This window comes from Nerophis ophidion, linkage group LG12 (genome assembly GCF_033978795.1).
Source record: "Nerophis ophidion isolate RoL-2023_Sa linkage group LG12, RoL_Noph_v1.0, whole genome shotgun sequence".
NCBI lineage: Eukaryota > Metazoa > Chordata > Actinopteri > Syngnathiformes > Syngnathidae > Nerophis > Nerophis ophidion.
Genome location: NC_084622.1, coordinates 30,610,792 through 30,630,636, shown reverse-complemented (window position 1 = coordinate 30,630,636; position 19,845 = coordinate 30,610,792). Strand labels below are relative to the sequence as shown.

General features: G+C 40.9%; 1 protein-coding gene across 1 annotated transcript in view; it reads right to left on the bottom strand.

Annotated features, from left to right (window-relative positions):
- zfpm1 (zinc finger protein, FOG family member 1) overlaps positions 1-19,845 on the bottom strand; it is a 218,776-nt gene that overhangs the window by 30,838 nt on the left and 168,093 nt on the right. The window contains exon 5 of the mRNA XM_061917349.1: positions 7,013-7,146. Coding sequence (XP_061773333.1) covers positions 7,013-7,146 — 134 coding nt within the window. The remainder of the gene's footprint in view (positions 1-7,012; positions 7,147-19,845) is intronic.

The window sequence follows — 19,845 nt, the reverse complement described above, 5'->3', positions numbered from 1 at the left end:
GTTTTGGTCGCTGAACTGCTGGAGGTTTGGGGGCGAGGGACCTGTGGGCGCGGGAATCAAGGTCTAAAACTTTGACTGCCAGTTTGGTATTTTTGCCTGCTAGTGCTGTAATGGATGTTTCCAGAGTTTGCACGCGGCACTCCAGGTCAGTAGCCGTAATCTATAGATTTTGGAGTTTGGCAGAGTTTGCAGACACCGTGGCTTGTACTTCGTCCAGTTTGCCCTCTGTAGCTGCGAGCGAAGTTTTGAAATCTTTGAAAAGAGATACTCAATGGGACTCGGGCAAAGGGGTCAAAGACGCCATAGACAGTTCGGGTTCCGGATCAGTCTGATTTCCTCTGGTTTTCAGCATTTTTAGAGGAATCAGAGAATAAACATGTACAAACAGCAAACTTCTTGGTTTAATGTGTTGTTAGGGGAGAGTTTGTATCGGCGGATTTAAAGTTAATTAGGCATGAAGGAGCGAGGCGCGACACACGCCCTGCTACCATGTGGCTCACATCGAATTAAATGGCCTTGATATGTCAAAAGGAATTAATAAATCATGTTCTTTTTGAATACTTCTATAACTAATAACAGTAGTTCAGCCGAGATATCCTCATTTCAAAATTATATTTACAGTCCCGAAATCTCGATATTGTTTTCATTTCGATGTCCCGCCCTCCACCGTTTGACCAATAAGAAAGTCTGTGAGTGTGTCACATTGTTGCCAGTTACGCACCGCCCTCTTCGTCGAGCTACTGTCGCTGGTTACTACATGTTACTAAACATGTCGGACCTTGGTATATCTAAAACGCGTTGTTACGTTTCTTAACTTATTCACGACAAAGCCAGGAACTAAACGAGGATTTGTATCGGGGAAGCTTTCAAATGATGAAGACGATTGAAGGCATAGAAGATTTTTTCATCTGACGCCAAACTTGCTAATTTCCTCCTTGACAAGTATGTCAGGCATTTATGTTTTCTTATTACTTGTAGTAAATGGAAATTGACATTTTGTGGTTAAACTAAATTGTCCAATACAGTTTATGATCTTGTATAACAAAGCTAGTTTGTTCGTGCAACGAATGCTTAACATGCTAGCCCGGTCAATGACACATCCAGATATAGGCAAATGGAGGAAATATTTGCCCGTTAGCCTGTATATTTATGTGCAATGGAACTGGCAAAATATATACCCAACAAATAAAACCTACGTGGGTATGGGTAGTGTCAGTGCCAATTTCGTTCTCAATATGCTGACACGCTGAGGAAATGGGTTCCAATATTAGCACGGCTGTCATCATGGCAATGTGAAAAGTATAGAGACAGCCAAATCAAATGATAAAATAATTCCTCATTTGTGTAGCCAGTAGGGATACCTTGGTAAAAAGGCTCCTATTTAGTTTTGGCCGTACATTCGGCTGCTAAGCATGCTCTACTTATTTTCACCAGTACAACCATTCTTTGCGTTGGTGGTACTTTGTTTTAGTCTTTGTTTTCCATATGGTTGCCATTTGTTGTGATATTGTATGCAAGCATGATGTACTTCTTCCTAAAAAAAAAAGCCACATTTCTGTCATGCCGGAACTGTGGTTGTTTGTGCTTCCTCGATGCAAGGATGATGTGGGACAAGTCAGGCAAGAATGTAAGTACATTTTATTTATTACTAAAATACAAAAAGGCAAAACAAAGAACGCGCTCGGTTGCGGCTAATAATCTATACTAATACTTTAACAGAAACAACACAATGGCATGGCTATCTATAAATAAACAAAAGATGCTAACAAAGATACTCAATAAACCAAAAAACTTGCACTTAGGCGAAAAAGTAAACGGATCTTACGTGGCGTGGTCCAAAGGTTTAGGAGCGTGGCAAGGCATGAAGGTTGGTACGAGAAATGCAGGCATGAGGCAGAATGGAAAAATCCCAGAACGATAAACAGAAAGCAAGTGACATAAATAGTGGCCGTGGTAACTAGAAACAGGTGTGAGAGGCTGATGATCGGGGCGTGACTAGGGGAAACAGGTGGAAAGTAATGAGTAGCTATGGTAACAAAAACAAACCAGGAAGTGAAAAAACAGAACAAGAGTCCAGAAAACAAAACAAAACATTACCAAACATAAAACCAGATTAACAGGCGTGACAATTTCTGTGTAAAATGTGTTGGTTAGAAATTTGTTATTGACAAAACGCTTGTCTATTCAGCTATTATAGTCCCAGTACCTCAACCCCTAGTAAGAGGCAGTGGAAATTTGAAGTTCCTTGGAGTAGCCCAGTCGATCGAGCTGGGTTTGGCTGCGAGGGGACTACATCATTTTGACCGTGGTTGCAGTACCATTTCTGGCCACATAATTACATATGCCATCCATCCATTTTCTACCGCTTATTCCCTTTGGAGTCACGGGGGGCGCTGGTGCCTATCTCAGCTACAATCGGGCGGAAGGTTTCGTACACCCTGGACAAGTCGCCACCTCATCGCAGATTATTACATATGGCACCTTTAAATGTTTTGTTGCATTGGACCAGTTCTTGCTTCCTCTATGGGGAGTTGTCCTTCATGTACCTGGCTTAATGATATCAGTAGCAGTGATTTTATCTTCTTCAGATTCTCTCCTGTTTTCTGATCATTGCCTTGTTTCCTATCAGGGTTGTAGTCGCTTCTGTCGCTTGAAAATCAGCTAATATGAAGTTTTAAGACAGGTGAAAGTAGAAAGCGCTAATAATCACTGAGGAGGATATGTAGTTGTTTTTAGAAATCAACATTGTATTCCAATCTAAAGTGTAAGATAATAATGGAAAATGGGGTGGAGCGGCCGTCCAGAAACTCGAGTGTTTCTTGGACGAATCCAACTTCAGCGATACGTTCTTTAGGGTATGTAATTACCCATTGAAAATAACAATACATCTCTTTGGCCCCTAGTCAATGCCCTTGTGTTCTTGTGCAAGACCCTTCACCCGCCTTGTCTCCAGTGCAGTCCACACTGGTGTATGAATGTGAATTATTGCTTGGTGGTGGTCAGAGAAGCAATCGGCGCAAATTGGTAGTCACGCTTCTGTCATGTCTACCATAGGGCAGCTGTGGCTACAAATGTAGCTTACCACCATCATAGTGTGAAGGTAGACTGAAAGAAATATGGGTTCAACTTCTCAGTGTCATGTACTTTGAGTCACTAGAGAAAGCACTATAAACTGTAAAACTAATCCTTAGATTTCTGGAAATGTGGCCACCAAAACATTTTAGTTGAATTTCCCTGCTTTATGCACTGAAAGTGGCGTATCTAGCTTGTACCCGAGGGCATAACATAAGGTGTCGCACCGTAAAGATCGATTTGTCTTCTTATGAAGAAGCATCATTTTAATTAACATTCTAATATGAAGGGCGGGGAAGAGAGATGGCTGAAGAGGAATAACTGCTGATAAATTCCGATAAACGCAAAGATGGAAATCAGGATGTAAACAAATTGGCTCAGAAAACGACAAAAAAAGAGTGAGAAATAAAGACGACCGCTCGTGGGCGGTTAAGTAGGTGTTCACCTTCACTTGTCTTTGAGGAAGTGATGGTGGGAAAATGGATGGATGAGAAAAGGAAAAGAGGTAGAGTGAAGAAGAGATAGAGAGTGGGAAGTGACGACCCCAAAAGTGTTTGAAAAGCCGTGGGTGGCGCGCCTTATCGCCCAAGTTCTCCTGGAGAGATTATTTGGGGATTAGTGCAAACGCTTGTTTCTAAAACATGATGAAAAGACGTTCGCGTGTGATAACGCTTTGAACTCCACTACTCTGCGTCTTCTAGGATCGTGCCTTCAGGCTGCCTTTCCAAGAAAGACAGGATTGGGGTGGTGTGAGCCTCTGGGAAGCACTGAAGGAGGCAGAACAATAGCAACCATGTTGTAAATGGGGGGTTTCTATAGTGAATAGTGTGCTGGGATTTTGTTTTGGGCATCTGTCCACTGGGAAGACACAAAGATGACATAAATCCCGTGTAGAAACTTGCATCATCAGTTACTCCCCGTCACTCAACATACAATTTCAAAACAAACCACCAACTTTGGTCCAATGACATGCATTTGTACTATCAGTTAATTAAAGCAGGATCCAATCAAACAAGAGGCGATCTAATATCAGATTTGTTCTATGTGATCCAATCAGATGAGCAGCCCTGATGAGCTCACTGTGGGGTTGCCATGGGAGGTTAGCTGTGGAGGACCTGGTTGTTCATTCAACCAAAAACGGGAGGAATCAGCAGCCATGTGATCAGTCCATCAGTAAACATTGTCACAACGCTGTTGTAAACTTCGACGGCCATATCAGCTAGAAAATGTTTAAATAGATAAATGGTTTTACACCTCTTTCTTAAAAGATGCAAATTGAAGTATTTCCATATGACACAGGCCAGGTAACCCATTGCTAATCTAATAATGGAGATGTGTTTCTCTGCATTGACAGAGTTACAGTAACTCCATGATACTGTAGCTGCACATATCCACATCCTCAAGTCCATAAATTTCAATATTTTTTAGATAGAAAAAACATGCTGTGTGCAGCATCTTCACTTGAACTTTTAATACATTTCTGTACACACAAAATCCCTGTTTGGGTGTTGTTGCTAAGTAGGCATCCTACCTACCGGTTATTACCGGTTATCTCTCTGCACCAAACACAGTCTATGGTAAATCTATTGAGGGATAAGTTGAGAGAGGAAGGGCAATGCCGGAAGGGCCATCACTGTCTGGGTTGTGCCAATCTCTTCCTGAGATGGGACGTGGGTGGGTGGTGAGAGGGGGGCGAGACTTAGTATGTAACAGAAGTGAGAAAAGTAACAATAATTCACAATATAAAATGAGATGACAAAGAAAAACAATTTCAAATATACAACCAAAGTATGAATATTGAGAGACAAAGAAAACAAATCTTACATATTCTTAAAACAAATTTGGGAGTATACAGTTTTGTTTAGAAAACAAAAACAATTTTGCTGTCAAATTATATATATTTTTAATCAGATTAATCAGACTTTTAATTAGGATTAATTACAATTAATCTAAAGGTTCATACTTGCTTGTATTATTTAAATGAATTTAAAAAAAGACTACACACTTTGGTTACCATCCATCCATCCATCCATCCATCATCTTCCGCTTATCCGAGGTCGGGTCGCGGGGGCAGCAGCCTAAGCAGGGAAGCCCAGACTTCCCTATCTCCAGCCACTTCGTCCAGCTCTTCCCGGGGGATCCCGAGGCGTTCCCAGGCCAGCCGGGAGACATAGTCTTTCCAACGTGTCCTGGGTCTTCCCCGTGGCCTCCTACCAGCTGGACGTGCCCTAAACACATCCCTAGGGAGGCGTTCGGGTGGCATCCTGACCAGATGCCCGAACCACCTCATCTGGCTCCTCTCGATGTGGAGGAGCAGCGGCTTTACGTTGAGCTCCTCCCGGATGGCAGAGCTTCTCACCCTATCTCTAAGGGAGAGCCCCGCCACCCGGCGGAGGAAACTCATTTCGGCCGCTTGTACCATCCATGGTTAAGGCAATGGAGCATGAACAGTCAAAATAAATTGTGTGAAATATCTGTGTATACATGATAAATGCGATCATTTTTTGTGAATAATCACATGACTTAACTTTTGACAGCCCTAACAAAAAAAATTATTAAAAAATGTTGGCAAAATATCATACATTTAAACTAGTCATCCTAATTTGGATCTATTAAGGCAGTGACTCTGGCTTGAGATCATTTTAAGAAGTTCCATTGTAACTAATTGAACAAGTGTGATTGTGTAAGCACAACTCTTTTCCAAGTAAGTTTGGAGGATAGCCTGACTCCTTTTGACCCAGGGTGGGATGGAAGGATGGCCAGAAAAGGGGAGGATATAGTGTGACGGGGAGAAACAGGAGGAATGTGAGATTAAGACCACTATCTCCAATAGATACCAAGCGGCCGACTCCTCACTCCTTCGGTCCATAGATAGCAAGGAAGGAGACGATAGACGGTGGGCATAAAATAAAGTAGAGGAGATCACACTGGTATTAAACATGAGAATTAACTGCTTTCTGCTTGAATGCAAAGCCTTTAAAAGAGTAGCGACAAACTTTAGGACGAACGGGACAGTACGGACAGTGGAAGGGCATGAGCGTGAATGAGCGTGTGATCAAGTGGTTGCTTGCATGGACACACACTTTTTCTGCATGCTGACTGATTATATTCACAATCTTAGAAATGAGAGACTATCAAACAGAAATCAATCACTGGGGTTTGCTGTCCAGGCGGATGGCGCCATGTGGAGATAAAAGACAGGCGGATGTCTGGCGATGGAAGGGAGGAAAGGAAGGGAGAGGTAAAGGACCGCTTGTCATCTACATGTAGCCTCAATCAAAAAATGGACTGGTCAAACTGACTGACCTATTTCAAGTGATACTTTTTTGTGCAAGTGTGTGTCACAACCAGCGCTCTGGACCAAGAAGTCTTCCCCAGCATCAGCATCTTATGATTAGATTGACTCACACATGATAAAATAACAACCTCTGATAGGGCTCCATCCGGTACCACGCACGCACGCACGCCCGCCCACCCACCCACACCCACACACACACACACACACACACACACACACACACAGACATACCTGTTTTTATTTCCAACGACAGTCACACTAATGTGATAAGGTCTGTGTTTGCCCTGACCATTGACCTTTTATAATTAAAACACTTCAGGTCATCAATCTGTCTATAACTTGGGTGTTGGTCTACAAATGTGCAGCAAAACAAAGATTTCAAAACCTTATTTCACAGCATTTTTTGAATCAATCCACCAGTATTATCAATTAAATGGAAGTACAGTGGAACCTATAAACCCTTATGTGGTAAAACAACCTGGATTTCAATCTAATTTGACATAAAACAATAACAAATAAGGTCAATTGGCTGGGCAACAACTTGTCTGTGTTGCTAAATTGCATTAATTGACAGTCGACAAATATTACCAGAATACATTCGGAGTAACTTTGTTTGTAATAAAAACAATTTTTTGTCCTCACCTCTGACTCCGCATCATCTGTGTTGCCTTTTAATTGGAGGATCCCAGGAAAGGGGCCCCACTTAGTGTCTATTTGAAGGTCCCGGCGAGCAACGACCCTGCTAACACTGCCTTCTCCACCGAATTCCAGCTCATCTGTAAAAAAAAATAGAAAAAAATATACATTAGATGTGGTGCCTACTGTTTGATATGTTTTATCAGCTAGGTACTAACAGCGTATTTTTACGTATGATATTCATCCATCCATCCATTTTCTAACACTTTTCCCTTTTTGGGGTCGCGGGGGGTGCTGGAGCCTATCACAGCTGCATTCGGGCAGAAGGGGTGTACACCCTGGACAAGTCGCCACCTCATCGCAGGGCCAACACAGATAGACAGACAACATTCACACTCACAATCACAACCAAGGCCAATTTAGTGTTGCCAATCAACCTATCCCCAGGTGCATGTTTTTGGAGGAAGGAGGAAGCCGGAGTACCCGAAGGGAACCGGTGCAAACACGGGTAGAGAACATGCAAACTCCACACAGAAAGATCCCGGGCCCGAGATTGAACTCAGGACTACTAAGGACCTTTATATTGTGACGCACATGCACTAACCTCTGTGCACCGTGCTGTCCATGTATGATATCATGAATCCCTATGCAACTGTAGTAGTTGCTACCCCCACTGCAAAGGCTATGTACAGCAGGGTATCTGCACATTTTTCAGGATCAAATTCACAGCAAAAAAAATAAAATACAAACACCGTTTCCATATGAGTTGGGAAATTGTGTTAGATGTAAATATAAACGGAATACAATGATTTGCAAATCCTTTTCAACCCATATTGGGGACGGTTTGGCGCACTGGGAGAGTGGCCGTGCGCAACCCGAAGGTCCCTGGTTCAATCCCCACCTAGTACCAACCTTGTCACGTCCGTTGTGTCCTTGAGCAAGACACTACACCCTTGCTCCTGATGGATGCTGGTTAGCGCCTTGCATGGCAGCTCCCTCCACCAGTGTGTGAATGTGTGTGTGAATGGGTAAATATGGACGTAGTGTCAAAGCGCTTTGAGTACCTTGAAGGTAGAAAAGCGCTATACGAGTACAACCAATTTATCATTATATTCAGTTGAATATGCTACAAAGATAACATATTTGATGTTAAAACTGATAAACTTGTTTTTTTTTTGCAAATAATCATTAACTTTAGAATTTGATGCCAGCAACACATGAAAAAGAAGTTGGGAAAGGTACATACTGATAAAGTTGAGGAATGCTCATCAATCACTTATTTGGAACATCCCACAGGTAAACAGGCTATTTGGGAACAGGTGGATGCCATGATTGGGTATAAAAACAGCTTCCCAAAAAATGCTCAGTCTTTCACAAGAAAGGATGGTGCGAGGTACACCGCTTTGTCCACAACTGTGTGAGCAAATAGTCAAACAGTTTAAGAACAACGTTTCTCAAAGTATAATTGCAAGAAATTTAGGGATTTCAACATCTATGGTCCATAATATCATCAAAAGGTTCAGAAAATCTGGAGAAATCACTCCACGTAAGCGGCATGGCCGGAAACCAACATTGAATGACTGTGAACTTTGATCCCTCAGACGGCACTGTATCAAAAACCGACATCAATCTCTAAAGGATATCACCACATGGGCTCAGGAAGACTTCAGAAAACCACTGTCACTAAATACAGTTTGTTGCTACATCTGTAAGTGCAAGTTAAAGCTCTACTCTGCAAAGCGAAAGCCATTTATCAACAACATCCAAAAACGCCGCCGGCTTCTCTTGGCCCAAGGTCATCAAAGGTGGACTAATGCAAAGAGGAAAAGTGTTCTGTGGTCTGACGAGTCCACATTTCAAATTGTTTTTGGAATAATTCAACATTGTGTCACCCGGACCAAAGGGGAAGCGAACCATCCAGACTTTTTCGACGCAAAGTTCAAAACCCAGCATCTGTGATGGTATGGGGGTGCATTAGTGCCCAAGGAATGGGTAACTTACACATCTGTGAAGGCACCATTAATGCTGAAAGGTACATACAGGTTTTGGAACAACATATGCTGCCATCTAAGCGCCGTCTTTTTCATGGACGCCCCTGCTTATTTCAGCAAGACAATGCCAAGCCACATTCAGCACGTGTTACAACAACGTGGCTGCGTAAAAAAAAAGTGCAGGTACTTTCCTGGCCCGCCTGCAGTCCAGACCTGTCCCCCATCAAAAATATGTGGCGCATTATGAAGCGTAAAATACGACAGCAGAGACCCCGGACTGTTGAACGACTGAAACTCTACATAAAACAAGAACGGTAAAGAACTCCACTTTCAAAGCTTCAACAATTAGTTTCCTCAGTTCCCTAACGTTTATTGAGTGTTGTTAAAAGAAAAGGTGTGACACAGTGGAGAACATGCCTTTTCCCAACTACTTTGGCACGTGTTACAGCCATGAAATTCTAAGTTAATTATTATTTGCAAAAAAAAAAAAGTTTATGAGTTTGAACATCAAATATCTTTGAACATCAAATATCTTTTCCCAACTGCTTTGGCACGTGTTGCAGCCATGAAATTCTAAGTTCAATCAATCAATCAATGTTTACTTATATAGCCCTAAATCACTAGTGTCTCAAAGGGCTGCACAAACCACTACGACATCCTCGGTAGGCCCACATAAGGGCAAGGAAAACTCACACCCAGTGGGACGTCGGTGACAATGATGACTATAATTATTATTTGCAAAAAAAAAAAGAGTTTATGAGTTTGAACATCAAATATCTTCTCTTTGTAGTGTATTCAATTGAATATGGGCTGAAAATGATTTGCAAATCATTGTATTCTGTTTATATTTACATCTAACACAATTTCCCAACTCAAATGGAAACGGGTTTTGTATGACTACTTGAAACTTTTTTATGTAATATGTTTAACTTGTATGAATGCACACATTTGGGGAACAGAAAGGTTGCATTAATAAGACATGTAAGCTGCTTAGATAAACCAATTCTTGTGTTTTGGGCCTGCAGTTGCCACTACTACAACTCCCCTTATTGTGCGGATTTGTGAGATCTTGTAAAAGTGTGTCCTATTTGGCTGAACGACGGATCCGTAACAATGCGCAGTGTGGCTTGGTGGACGGCGAGTGGTGGAGACGTTCCGTGGCGTCGCCGTTCAGCAGCAAATTAGAAAGAGCCATCAATCTGTCAATCCTTTCCGTGTCGGGGCCTCTGAATTTCAAAGTGAAGAAATTCACTGAAGCGCGCGTGAACGGCGGGAGTAACTATGACTCTCTTAAGGTAGCCAAATGCCTCGTCATCTAATTCGTGACGCGCATGAATGGATGAATGGGGCGGCATGGCGTAGTGGGTAGAGCGGCCGTGCCAGAAACCTGAGGGTTGCAGGTTCGCTTCCCACCTGTTGACATCCAAATCGCTGGCGTTGTGTCCTTGGGCAGGACACTTCACCCTTTGCCCCCGGTGCCGCTCACACTGGTGAATGAATGATGAATGAATGATTGGTGGTGGTCGGAGGGCCGTAGGCGCAAACTGGCAGCCACGCTTCCGTCAGTCTACCCCAGGGCAGCTTTGGCTACAAATGTAGCTTACCACCACCAGGTGTGAATGAATGATGGGTTCCCACTTCTCTGTGAGCGCTTTGAGTATCCAACAATAGAAAAGCGCGATATAAATCTAATCCATTATTATTATTATTATTAATCCGGGGTAAAACCGCCATACTTTAACCACTAGTTCTTGAATAGTTTCTGCCCATAAAAGGTCCCTTTGTAAATAATTTAGTATTATCGTTGTTTTAGTGCAGGAGCTATTCCGTTTAATGTTTTTACATTAGGCACCTGATTGGGCAGCTAATGGATCCTCGGATAGTTCAGCTGCAACTAATGCAATTGCGGATAAAACAAACACAAATATGGATAGAGAAGTGTCACTGGCTCAGTCCCATATTACATTATATGCCTCCCGTTTGAACATTCCAAACATTATGGGCAATGTAAGGCTTTTAATGCCTTATAAACCGAAAGTTGTGTTTAAGACTTTTTAATATCTTGACATAGATGGCCATAGTCTGTATATACAGTGGGGAAAACAAGTATTTAGTCATTCACCGATTGTGCAGGTTCTCCCACTTAAAATGATGACAGAGGTCTGTAATTTTCATCATAGGTACACTTCAACTGTGAGAGACAGAATGTGAAAAAAAAATCCAGGAATTCACATTGTAGGATTTTTAAAGAATGTATTTGTAAATTATGGTGGACAATAAGTATTTGGTCAACCATTCAAAGCTCTCACTGATGGAGGTTTTGGTTCAAAATCTCACAATACATGGCCCCATTCATTCTTTCCTTAACACGGATCAATCGTCCTGTCCACTTAGCAGAAAAATAGCACCAAAGCATGATGTTTCCACCCCCATGCTTCACAGTAGGTATGGTGTTCTTGGGATGCAACTCAGTATTCTTCTTCCTCCAAACACAACGAGTTGAGTTTATACCAAAATGGATACATGGATGATACAACAGAGCACCACACCTACTGTGAAGCATGGGGGTGGAAACATCATGCTTTGGTGCTATTTTTCTGCTAAGTGGACAGGACGATTGATCCGTGTTAAGGAAAGAATGAATGGGGCCATGTATCGTGAGATTTTGAGCATAAAACCTCCTTCCATCAGTGACAGCTTTGAATGGTTGACCAAATACTTATTTTCCACCATAATTTACAAATAAATTATTTAAAAATTCCTACAATGTGCATTCCGGGATCTCTCACAGTTGAAGTGTACCTACGATGAAAATTGCAGACCTCTGTCATCATTTTAAGTGGGAGAACTTGCACAATCGGTGGCTGACTAAATACTTTTTTGCCCCACTGTAAATCGTCATACACAAATTCCATTAATCCCTTGCACCGGTCGCCCAGGAGGGGTCCCCACATCTGCGGTCCCCTCCAAGGTTTCTCACTGTAATCCCATTGGGTTGAGTTTTTTCTTGCCCTGATGTGGGATCTGAGCCGAGAATGTTGTAGCTTGTGAAGCCCTTTGAGACACTCATGATTTAGGGCTATATAAATAAACTTTGATTGATTGATTGACTGATTAATACTTAGACATCATTCTTCTTCGTCCACCCGTTCTGTTGCTAGTGTTTATAATAGGTAAGATCTTTGTCACTACAGCATGTGCTGTATGCTTATTGACCATGAGCTTATGAAGTTAAGTGGTACTTTTTTCCCCATTGCAGTCCATCCAATCATTGTGTCCTGTTTATATATTGCCATTGTATTTTGCCATGGAAGCATTAATATATTTTTCTTACATGTATGTTCTTTCAAGCACAAGTTTTTATTGGCATAGAAAAAATAAGTAGAGGTTTTGTCATATTCTATGTTTTTTGCATTTTCTTATATAAATCAACCAAAAATAATTTAAAATGAATAACTTCCAAGTCAGAGTGTTGCTAATTTAAATGGAGTTTGAGGGGAAACAAAGTCTGCATTTGACTTGAACTTGACCCGAACCTAAAGACCACAGGCTAAGCAGGCAGTAGCTCAACAGCAGAGGGCGTATGATATAATTTGAGCACTTCCAGTCATGGCTCAGTTCAGCAGATTCTTTTTGTGTAGTTCCTCTATGTGATAACTGTAGAAGGATAGCAGTGACGGCTGTGGTTTGAGCCTGCTACAGTCCAGCGGGAGATAGATAGCTGGGGAGCCAAAAAAACCAAAGAGAGCTTGGGCTGCAAGAAAAGTGTTGCTGTGCAGTCAGGAGAGGTCTTAACAAATGTGTTTATTTGTGAACAAGCATGAGCAACACTGGTGATTGTTGCAGGGTGAGCATATTGTGGTTAAGGAGGAAACCTCTCGTTATGGATATTCACCTTTTAGTGATAAAAAACAAATACAAAAAATGTCTCATCTTACCCCCCCCTATACTCTTCCCCCTTTTTGTCACCCATGGTTCGGGACACTGTTTCAGGGGGTCGGTCTAAAGTGGTGAGCCTGATAAGAGTGTTTGTCTAACACTCTCCATGTCAAAACACTCATCTATCTTCTCTGTATCTATCCCCACCAGAGAACAACGGACAGACGCTGATAAAATGTCTTTCCCACAGTTGGTGTGGGGGTGGAGCTAGAGGTGTTGGTGCAGGTATGAGTGGGGGCACAGAAGCTTGGTTGAAGAAGGAGTCATGTTGTAATGCAACAAATATGGTGAATTACATTACAAACATGTTAAAAACATGTTTTGCTTCTTAGAAGGCATCTTCAGACTGAAGTTATTTTTTTTTTCCATTATATTTGATTTAATCTTAAATTGCTTCCAAGAACTGTACACTTACAATGCAATTTAACATTTAGAAGTAAAATCGAGTGCTTTGAAACCCAAAAGGTTTGACCGTAAGATTTACTCTAACATACCAGATTCAGTTTTACAGTAAGCAGTCCTACTTTTTTTATTGCTGCACAAAACATATATTTTTTACATGTTTACACGCAGTAAAACAACCCTAAATACGATTGTACTTTGATTTAGGAGTGCCCCAATTTACAAGTGCCATCCATCCATTTTCGACCGCGTTTTGAGATAATTGTTGTGAGCAACATTTGGGTTACAAGCATCCTCGCTGCAAGTTGCCGTAGCAAATGTCAAACCTTGTAAGGACATCGCTAGATTATCTTATAGCAAGAGATCAACTGAATTTTGTTTTCTAACCATTGGAACAAAGAAACCGAGTATGAAATACACTGCTGAGAAGAAGAACCAGATGATATCTATTGAATTAAAAAAAATAAAACTTGACCAAGCTTGTAGCCGACTAGTGACTCAATTGGAGCGTAGCACTGCTAGTCTGCACCGTACTAAGGCACAAGTATGAAAAAACACTAACCACAGAGGTTAAAACAATATCCAACAAGGGAACATTTATCCATGAAAATATGAAGAAGCTGGTGACAGTGTCTTTGACCAAAAAGCAGCTCAAAGGAGATATCGTAAAAGTTCAATCTTCAAAATGTTGTACATTTTCAAAAAAGTACTGTCGTTGTTTGTACTATGTTCTACCTTTCTCAACACGTTTTTCCTGAAAGGACGCTGGAGTCCCCGACCCTTGATGAGCCTGTGATGACTCCCATGTTTAACTCCGTCATCTTTGTGTAGTTACTGTGTTCATATAGTAAAAGTCCAGGCATAAAATATGACAGGAGGGTTAAGGCGGTGTTACAGTATCAACAGGGATCTTGCGGTTCAAATACAGAAGTTGTTGTTCTTTGCAAGTCAAAAGATGTTTTGAACACAACAAATTTTTAACCGCCGAGGCTGCACAACAATAATGTAACATGTTTAATTTTTTTGTCAGGTCCCCTCAGTTCTGATGTTTTTTGTTTGGTGTTAACATGGTCTTTGGCAGAGCACGATGAATTGCAGAGCCACCATGAACTGCTATCTCAACCAGCAATGTATGAAGGTCACTTTAGTAAAACTACTCAGGTTAGCTAAGCTTCCCCAGAAGTTGTTGAGGCAGTCGGGTTCTGGCTTAATAATACAAAGCTGTTAAAAAAGTATATATATATATATATATATATATATATATATATATATATATATAAATATAATACACAGTAAAATCATAATAAGTTACATTAAGCCTGCATCAGATATTCATTTCAGGTCAAGCGCCGACCCAAACACAACTCCTCAGACGGTCCAACCTGCTTGCTGCTGGGTCTAAAGTCCAGTGTCTGTCCAGCTAGTCTCCTATCTTCCTGTGGGTCGTGTTTGTCCACTGTGACCCTCCTTATCTCAGCACTCCATCAGTGTCCAGCCTGCCTCACCACATGGAAGTCTTATCAGCCTGACCAGCTCCATTGACCCTTATTGTGAAACTGTGCAAGGATTTGACCTCAATGGGCCAACAAAGATATCGGCTTATAAACAAGCCTGACACCAGCATTAGTTTGCTAGTTATTAAGGCTCAACAAATTTTATCACATTGCTTTCATGGTCTGTATGGAGCCATATCTTCCTGTTCGTAGTTAACAGTTGCTTTGGCAGGAGAAAGTCCATTGCAAATACACATATAATGGGTTTCCCTTGATATGCTCATGCTGAGCTACATTGCTGATCAAATGTACTTATTCACAATTACTACAAACCCCGTTTCCATATGAGTTGGGAAATTGTGTTGGATGTAAATATACACAAAATACAATGATTTGCAAATCATTTTTAACCCATATTCAGTTGAATATGTTATAAAGACAACATAGTTGATGTTCAAACTGATAAAAACATTTTTTTTGCAAATAATCATTAACTTTAGAATTTGATGCCAGCAACACGTGACAAAGAAGTTGGGAAAGGGGGCAATAAATGCTGATAAAGTTGAGGAATTCTCATCAAACACTTATTTGGAACATCCCACGGGTGTGCAGGCTAATTGGGAACAGGTGGGTGCCATGATTGGGTATAAAAGCAGCTTCCATGAAATGCTAAGTATTTCACAAACAAGGATGGGGCGAGGGTCACCAATTTGTAAGCAATTTGTCGAACAGTTTTAGAACAACATTTCTCAACGAGCTATTCCAAGGAATTTAGGGATTTTACCATCTAGGGTTCGTAAAATCATCAAATGGTTCAGAGAATCTGGAGAAATCACTGCACGTACGCGATGATATTACAGACCTTTGATCCCTCAGGCGGTACTAGATCAAAAACCGACATCAGGGTGTAAAGGATATCACCACCTGGGCTCAGGAACACTTCATAAAACCACTGTAAGTAACCACAGTTGGTCGGTACATCTGTAAGTGCAAGTTAAAACTCTACTATGCAAGGCGAAAGCCATTTATCAACAACACCAAGGAACGCTGCCGGTCATTTAAAATGGACTGATGCAAAGTGGAAAAGTGTTCTGTGGTCTGACAAGTCCACATTTCAAATTATATTTGGAAATTGTGGACGTGGTGTCCTCAGGAACAAAGAGGAAAATAACCATCCGGATTGTTATAGGCGCAAAGTTCTAATGCCAGCATCTGTGATAGTATGGGGGTGTATTAGTGCCCAAGGCATGGTACCCTGCCTTCTGCCCGATTGTAGCTGAGATAGGCGCCAGCGCCCCCCGCGACCCCGGAAGGGAATAAGCGGTAGAAAATGGATGGATGGATGGCATGGGTAACTTACACATCTTTGAAAGCATCCATTAATGCTGAATGGTCCATACAGGTTTTGGAACAACATTTGTTGTCATCCATGCAACGTTATCATGGACACCCCTGCTTATTTCAGCAAAACAATGCCAAGCCATGTGTTACAACAGTGTGGCTTCGTAGTAAAAGAGTGCGGGTACTTTCCTGGCCTGCCTGCAGTCCAGACATGTCTCCCATCGAAAATGTGTGGCGCATTGTGAAGCATAAAATAGGACAAGATTGTTGTTGAACAACTTAAGCTGTACATCAAGCAAGAATGGTAAAGATTTCCACTTTCAAAGCTTCAACAATTAGTTTCCTCAGTTCCCAAAAGTTTATTGAGAAAAGGTGATGTAACACAGTGGTGAACATGCCCTTTCCCAAATACTTTGGCACCTGTTGCAGCCATGAAATTGTAAGTTACTTATTATTTGCAACAAAAAAAAAAGTTTATGAGTTTGAACATCAAATATCTTGTCTTTGTAGTGCATTCAACTGAATATGGGTTGAAAATGATTTGCAAATCATTGTATTCCGTTTATATTTACATCTAACACAATTTCCCAACTCATATGGAAACAGGGTTTGTACAATTTCAAACATTCTCTGTCAAGAAGTCAGCTTAGTAAAACACACTGTGCACATGGATATAAAATAAAGTAAAATGGGATTTCATGAGGCCTATGACAAACCCAATCCTAGTTAAATACCCTTCCTGGTCACTGCAATAATCTTCAATCCTCATCAATATGACTGCATGCTACTCTCATTGCACTGTATGATGGTATCCTCATCAACGGTACACACTGTGTGTGTTTCTGTCTGTATCAAGCACAGTATGTCTCTGTCATTGCCTGGTGACCCATTGCATTCCAAAAAAAGACAAGGCGGCATGGGCTTGTTATCAATATAAGCCAGCTCTGCGACGATATAAACCACACTGCCTTACTCATACACACACAGCCACAAAGCCTTATCAATATGGACACTTCAGCAGCCACTGTAACATCCAGGTTTCTGTGAAAATAAAACAGTCAGTCTTTTAATAATGAAATGAGTAAGACAATTAACCAATGGGTGGGGTTTGTAGAGCGATAAAAAGGTAAAAGAAAAAGAAAGCTTTGAAGAGAGAAGATGATGAGATTTTGAGAGGATTCAGAGCAGCACCTTTACTTTGTGCCATTTTCATCATCATAAAACTAATTATTTCATCATGTCAGTGGGTTTACGATTCACTTTCTGTCTGAAGGACCACAGTAGTTTACCATAAACACAATGTTGGAATTACATCACAGTCCCTACTCATTATGGTTGTAATCAGACAGTAACTATTTGAAACCCTTTGGTGGTCGCTACTCAAAAAAATAGGAATATAAAAATGTTATTTTTTTCAAGCTAATAGTATTGTACCAACTACTGTATTTAATGTAGCCAATCTAATAGAGAGGCTACATAAATGTTATTCTTATTATTAAAGAAACATCTTTGTGTTTTTATTCATCATTAGTATTTACATTCCACTTATTCTCATAACGTGATGCCTTTAGCTGTGTTTCTAACATATTTGATGTGTTTTATTTATGGTGCCATAAAACAACTGCCATGCTTCGTGGGTGGTGCCAAGTCATTAATTGGGCCACCCACCCGGACCTAATCAAATATTTTATCGTTTGTAGTTTAAAACATGTCTATTACACGACAAAACTCTTAAATATAGTCTTATTTAGGTTAACGATTGTAATCACATCAAAGTCCATCAATGCAGAATGGCATTTCTGTATTTTCTGTATTTACAGTATACGTATGCACAGATGAAGGGAGTTTATGGATTCTAATGGGTAGGACTTCTTGCCGGTGTTGGCACTTGAGAGAAAAGTGTCTCTAAAACTGTAAATACAACTACATAATGAAGAGGGTCTGGTTTCAACAGCCCAATGGTTCGGGGCTGGACGTTGAAATGTGGATGTTTCGTCAGAAAGTGTCTCCGCAGGTTATATTCATTTGAGACTTAGTTCAAGGGGCGGTATAGCTCGGTTGGTAGAGCAGCTCCCCTCTCCGATCCCCTCTTCCGCAATCCTAGTTTGTGCCGTTGTGTCCTTGGGCAAGACACTTTACCCACCTGCTCTCAGTGCACCCACACTGGTTTAAATGTAACTTAGATATTGGGTTTCACTATGTAAAGCTCTTTGAGTCATTAGAGAAAAGCATTATATAAATATAATTCCCACACTTCACTTCACTTGATTTCAAAGTAAACACATTGGATTCACACTGCATTGTCAATAAATTAACTATTCTGCCTTCGGTACTCGTTTCCAGTGTGTGAAACTAGTTAAAAGCATGAAGAAACAAACAGAAACTCCCAAAGTTTTGTTGAGGATTGATGATCCTTCTTTTGAATTACTTTCCTTCCTCAAGATTTAATGTAAATACATTCACATAATAAACTACAAATGTTTACACATACAGAAATTACACAACATTCACACACACCAAACATTACACACAATGTATGTGACGTATCACAATTAAACGTAAGGTGTAGTGTTATCGCTCTCTACAGGCAGAATTAGTCTCAGACAAAAAAAGCGACCGCGAATACAAAAGATATTCACAGTGGCCTAGTGGTTAGAGTGTCCGCCCTGTGATCGGTAGGTTGGGAGTTCAAACCCCGGCCGAGTCATACCAAAGACTATAAAAAAATGGGACCCATTGCCTCCCTACTTGGCACTCAGCATCAAGGGTTGGAATTGGGTGTTAAATCACCATGAATGATTCCCGGGCACGGCACCGCTGCTGCCCACTGCTCCCCTCACCTCCCAGGGGGTGATCAAGGGGATGGGTCAAATGCAGAAGACAAATTTCGCCACACCTAGTGTGTGTGTGACAATCATTGGTACTTTAACTTTAATACAAAACAAACACAATATTTTTATCCACAATATTTACCTACAAAGATTTGACCAAGTTTCATAATGAAACTTACACGTTGGGATTTCTACCGTTGTTGCTGCTTGTCTGGTTCAATGTGTCTGTCGCTTAAAATGTCTGCCAGGAAACAATGACTCGAGCACTTGCTCGGGACAGATTAACCGAAAATGAAGTTGGTGTGTCTGTGTGTGTGTGTAACACATAAAAAATAAATACAGTTTATGAAACATGATTTTTGTAGTTCAAAGTGGAATTCTTTTAGGCTGAACTGTGAACATTTTTATTGACACAGATGATTACAGATGATATAAATGTTATTTTCCTAGTTTGTAAGTAAACATTTGTGTGGCCTTGTGTGACGTCATGTAATGTTTTTACAGTCAGTACATTTCTATGCCGTAAATTAATCTGATTTGTCAAATAATTCAGTTTTTTTCTATTTTTACAGCTACACGTGGAGTTCTAGTTTCCATGCTCTTATCTCTAACGTGACTGTTGGCCATATGCAGTGTGCCTCTAGTACACGAGGGGCAATCGGGGTCATTTTTAGCTTGTTTAGCTATGTGGTAATGTAAATACTGTAGAAGAAGGGGAACGCAGCATGCTAATAAGACATTGCTAGTAATCTGGATCTAACAGATACTACAACTTTTCACTGCTATTTAGTGTTGTTGGTAATGTTTTAATGTGTTTAAATAATTGTTATTAGGCTCATCAG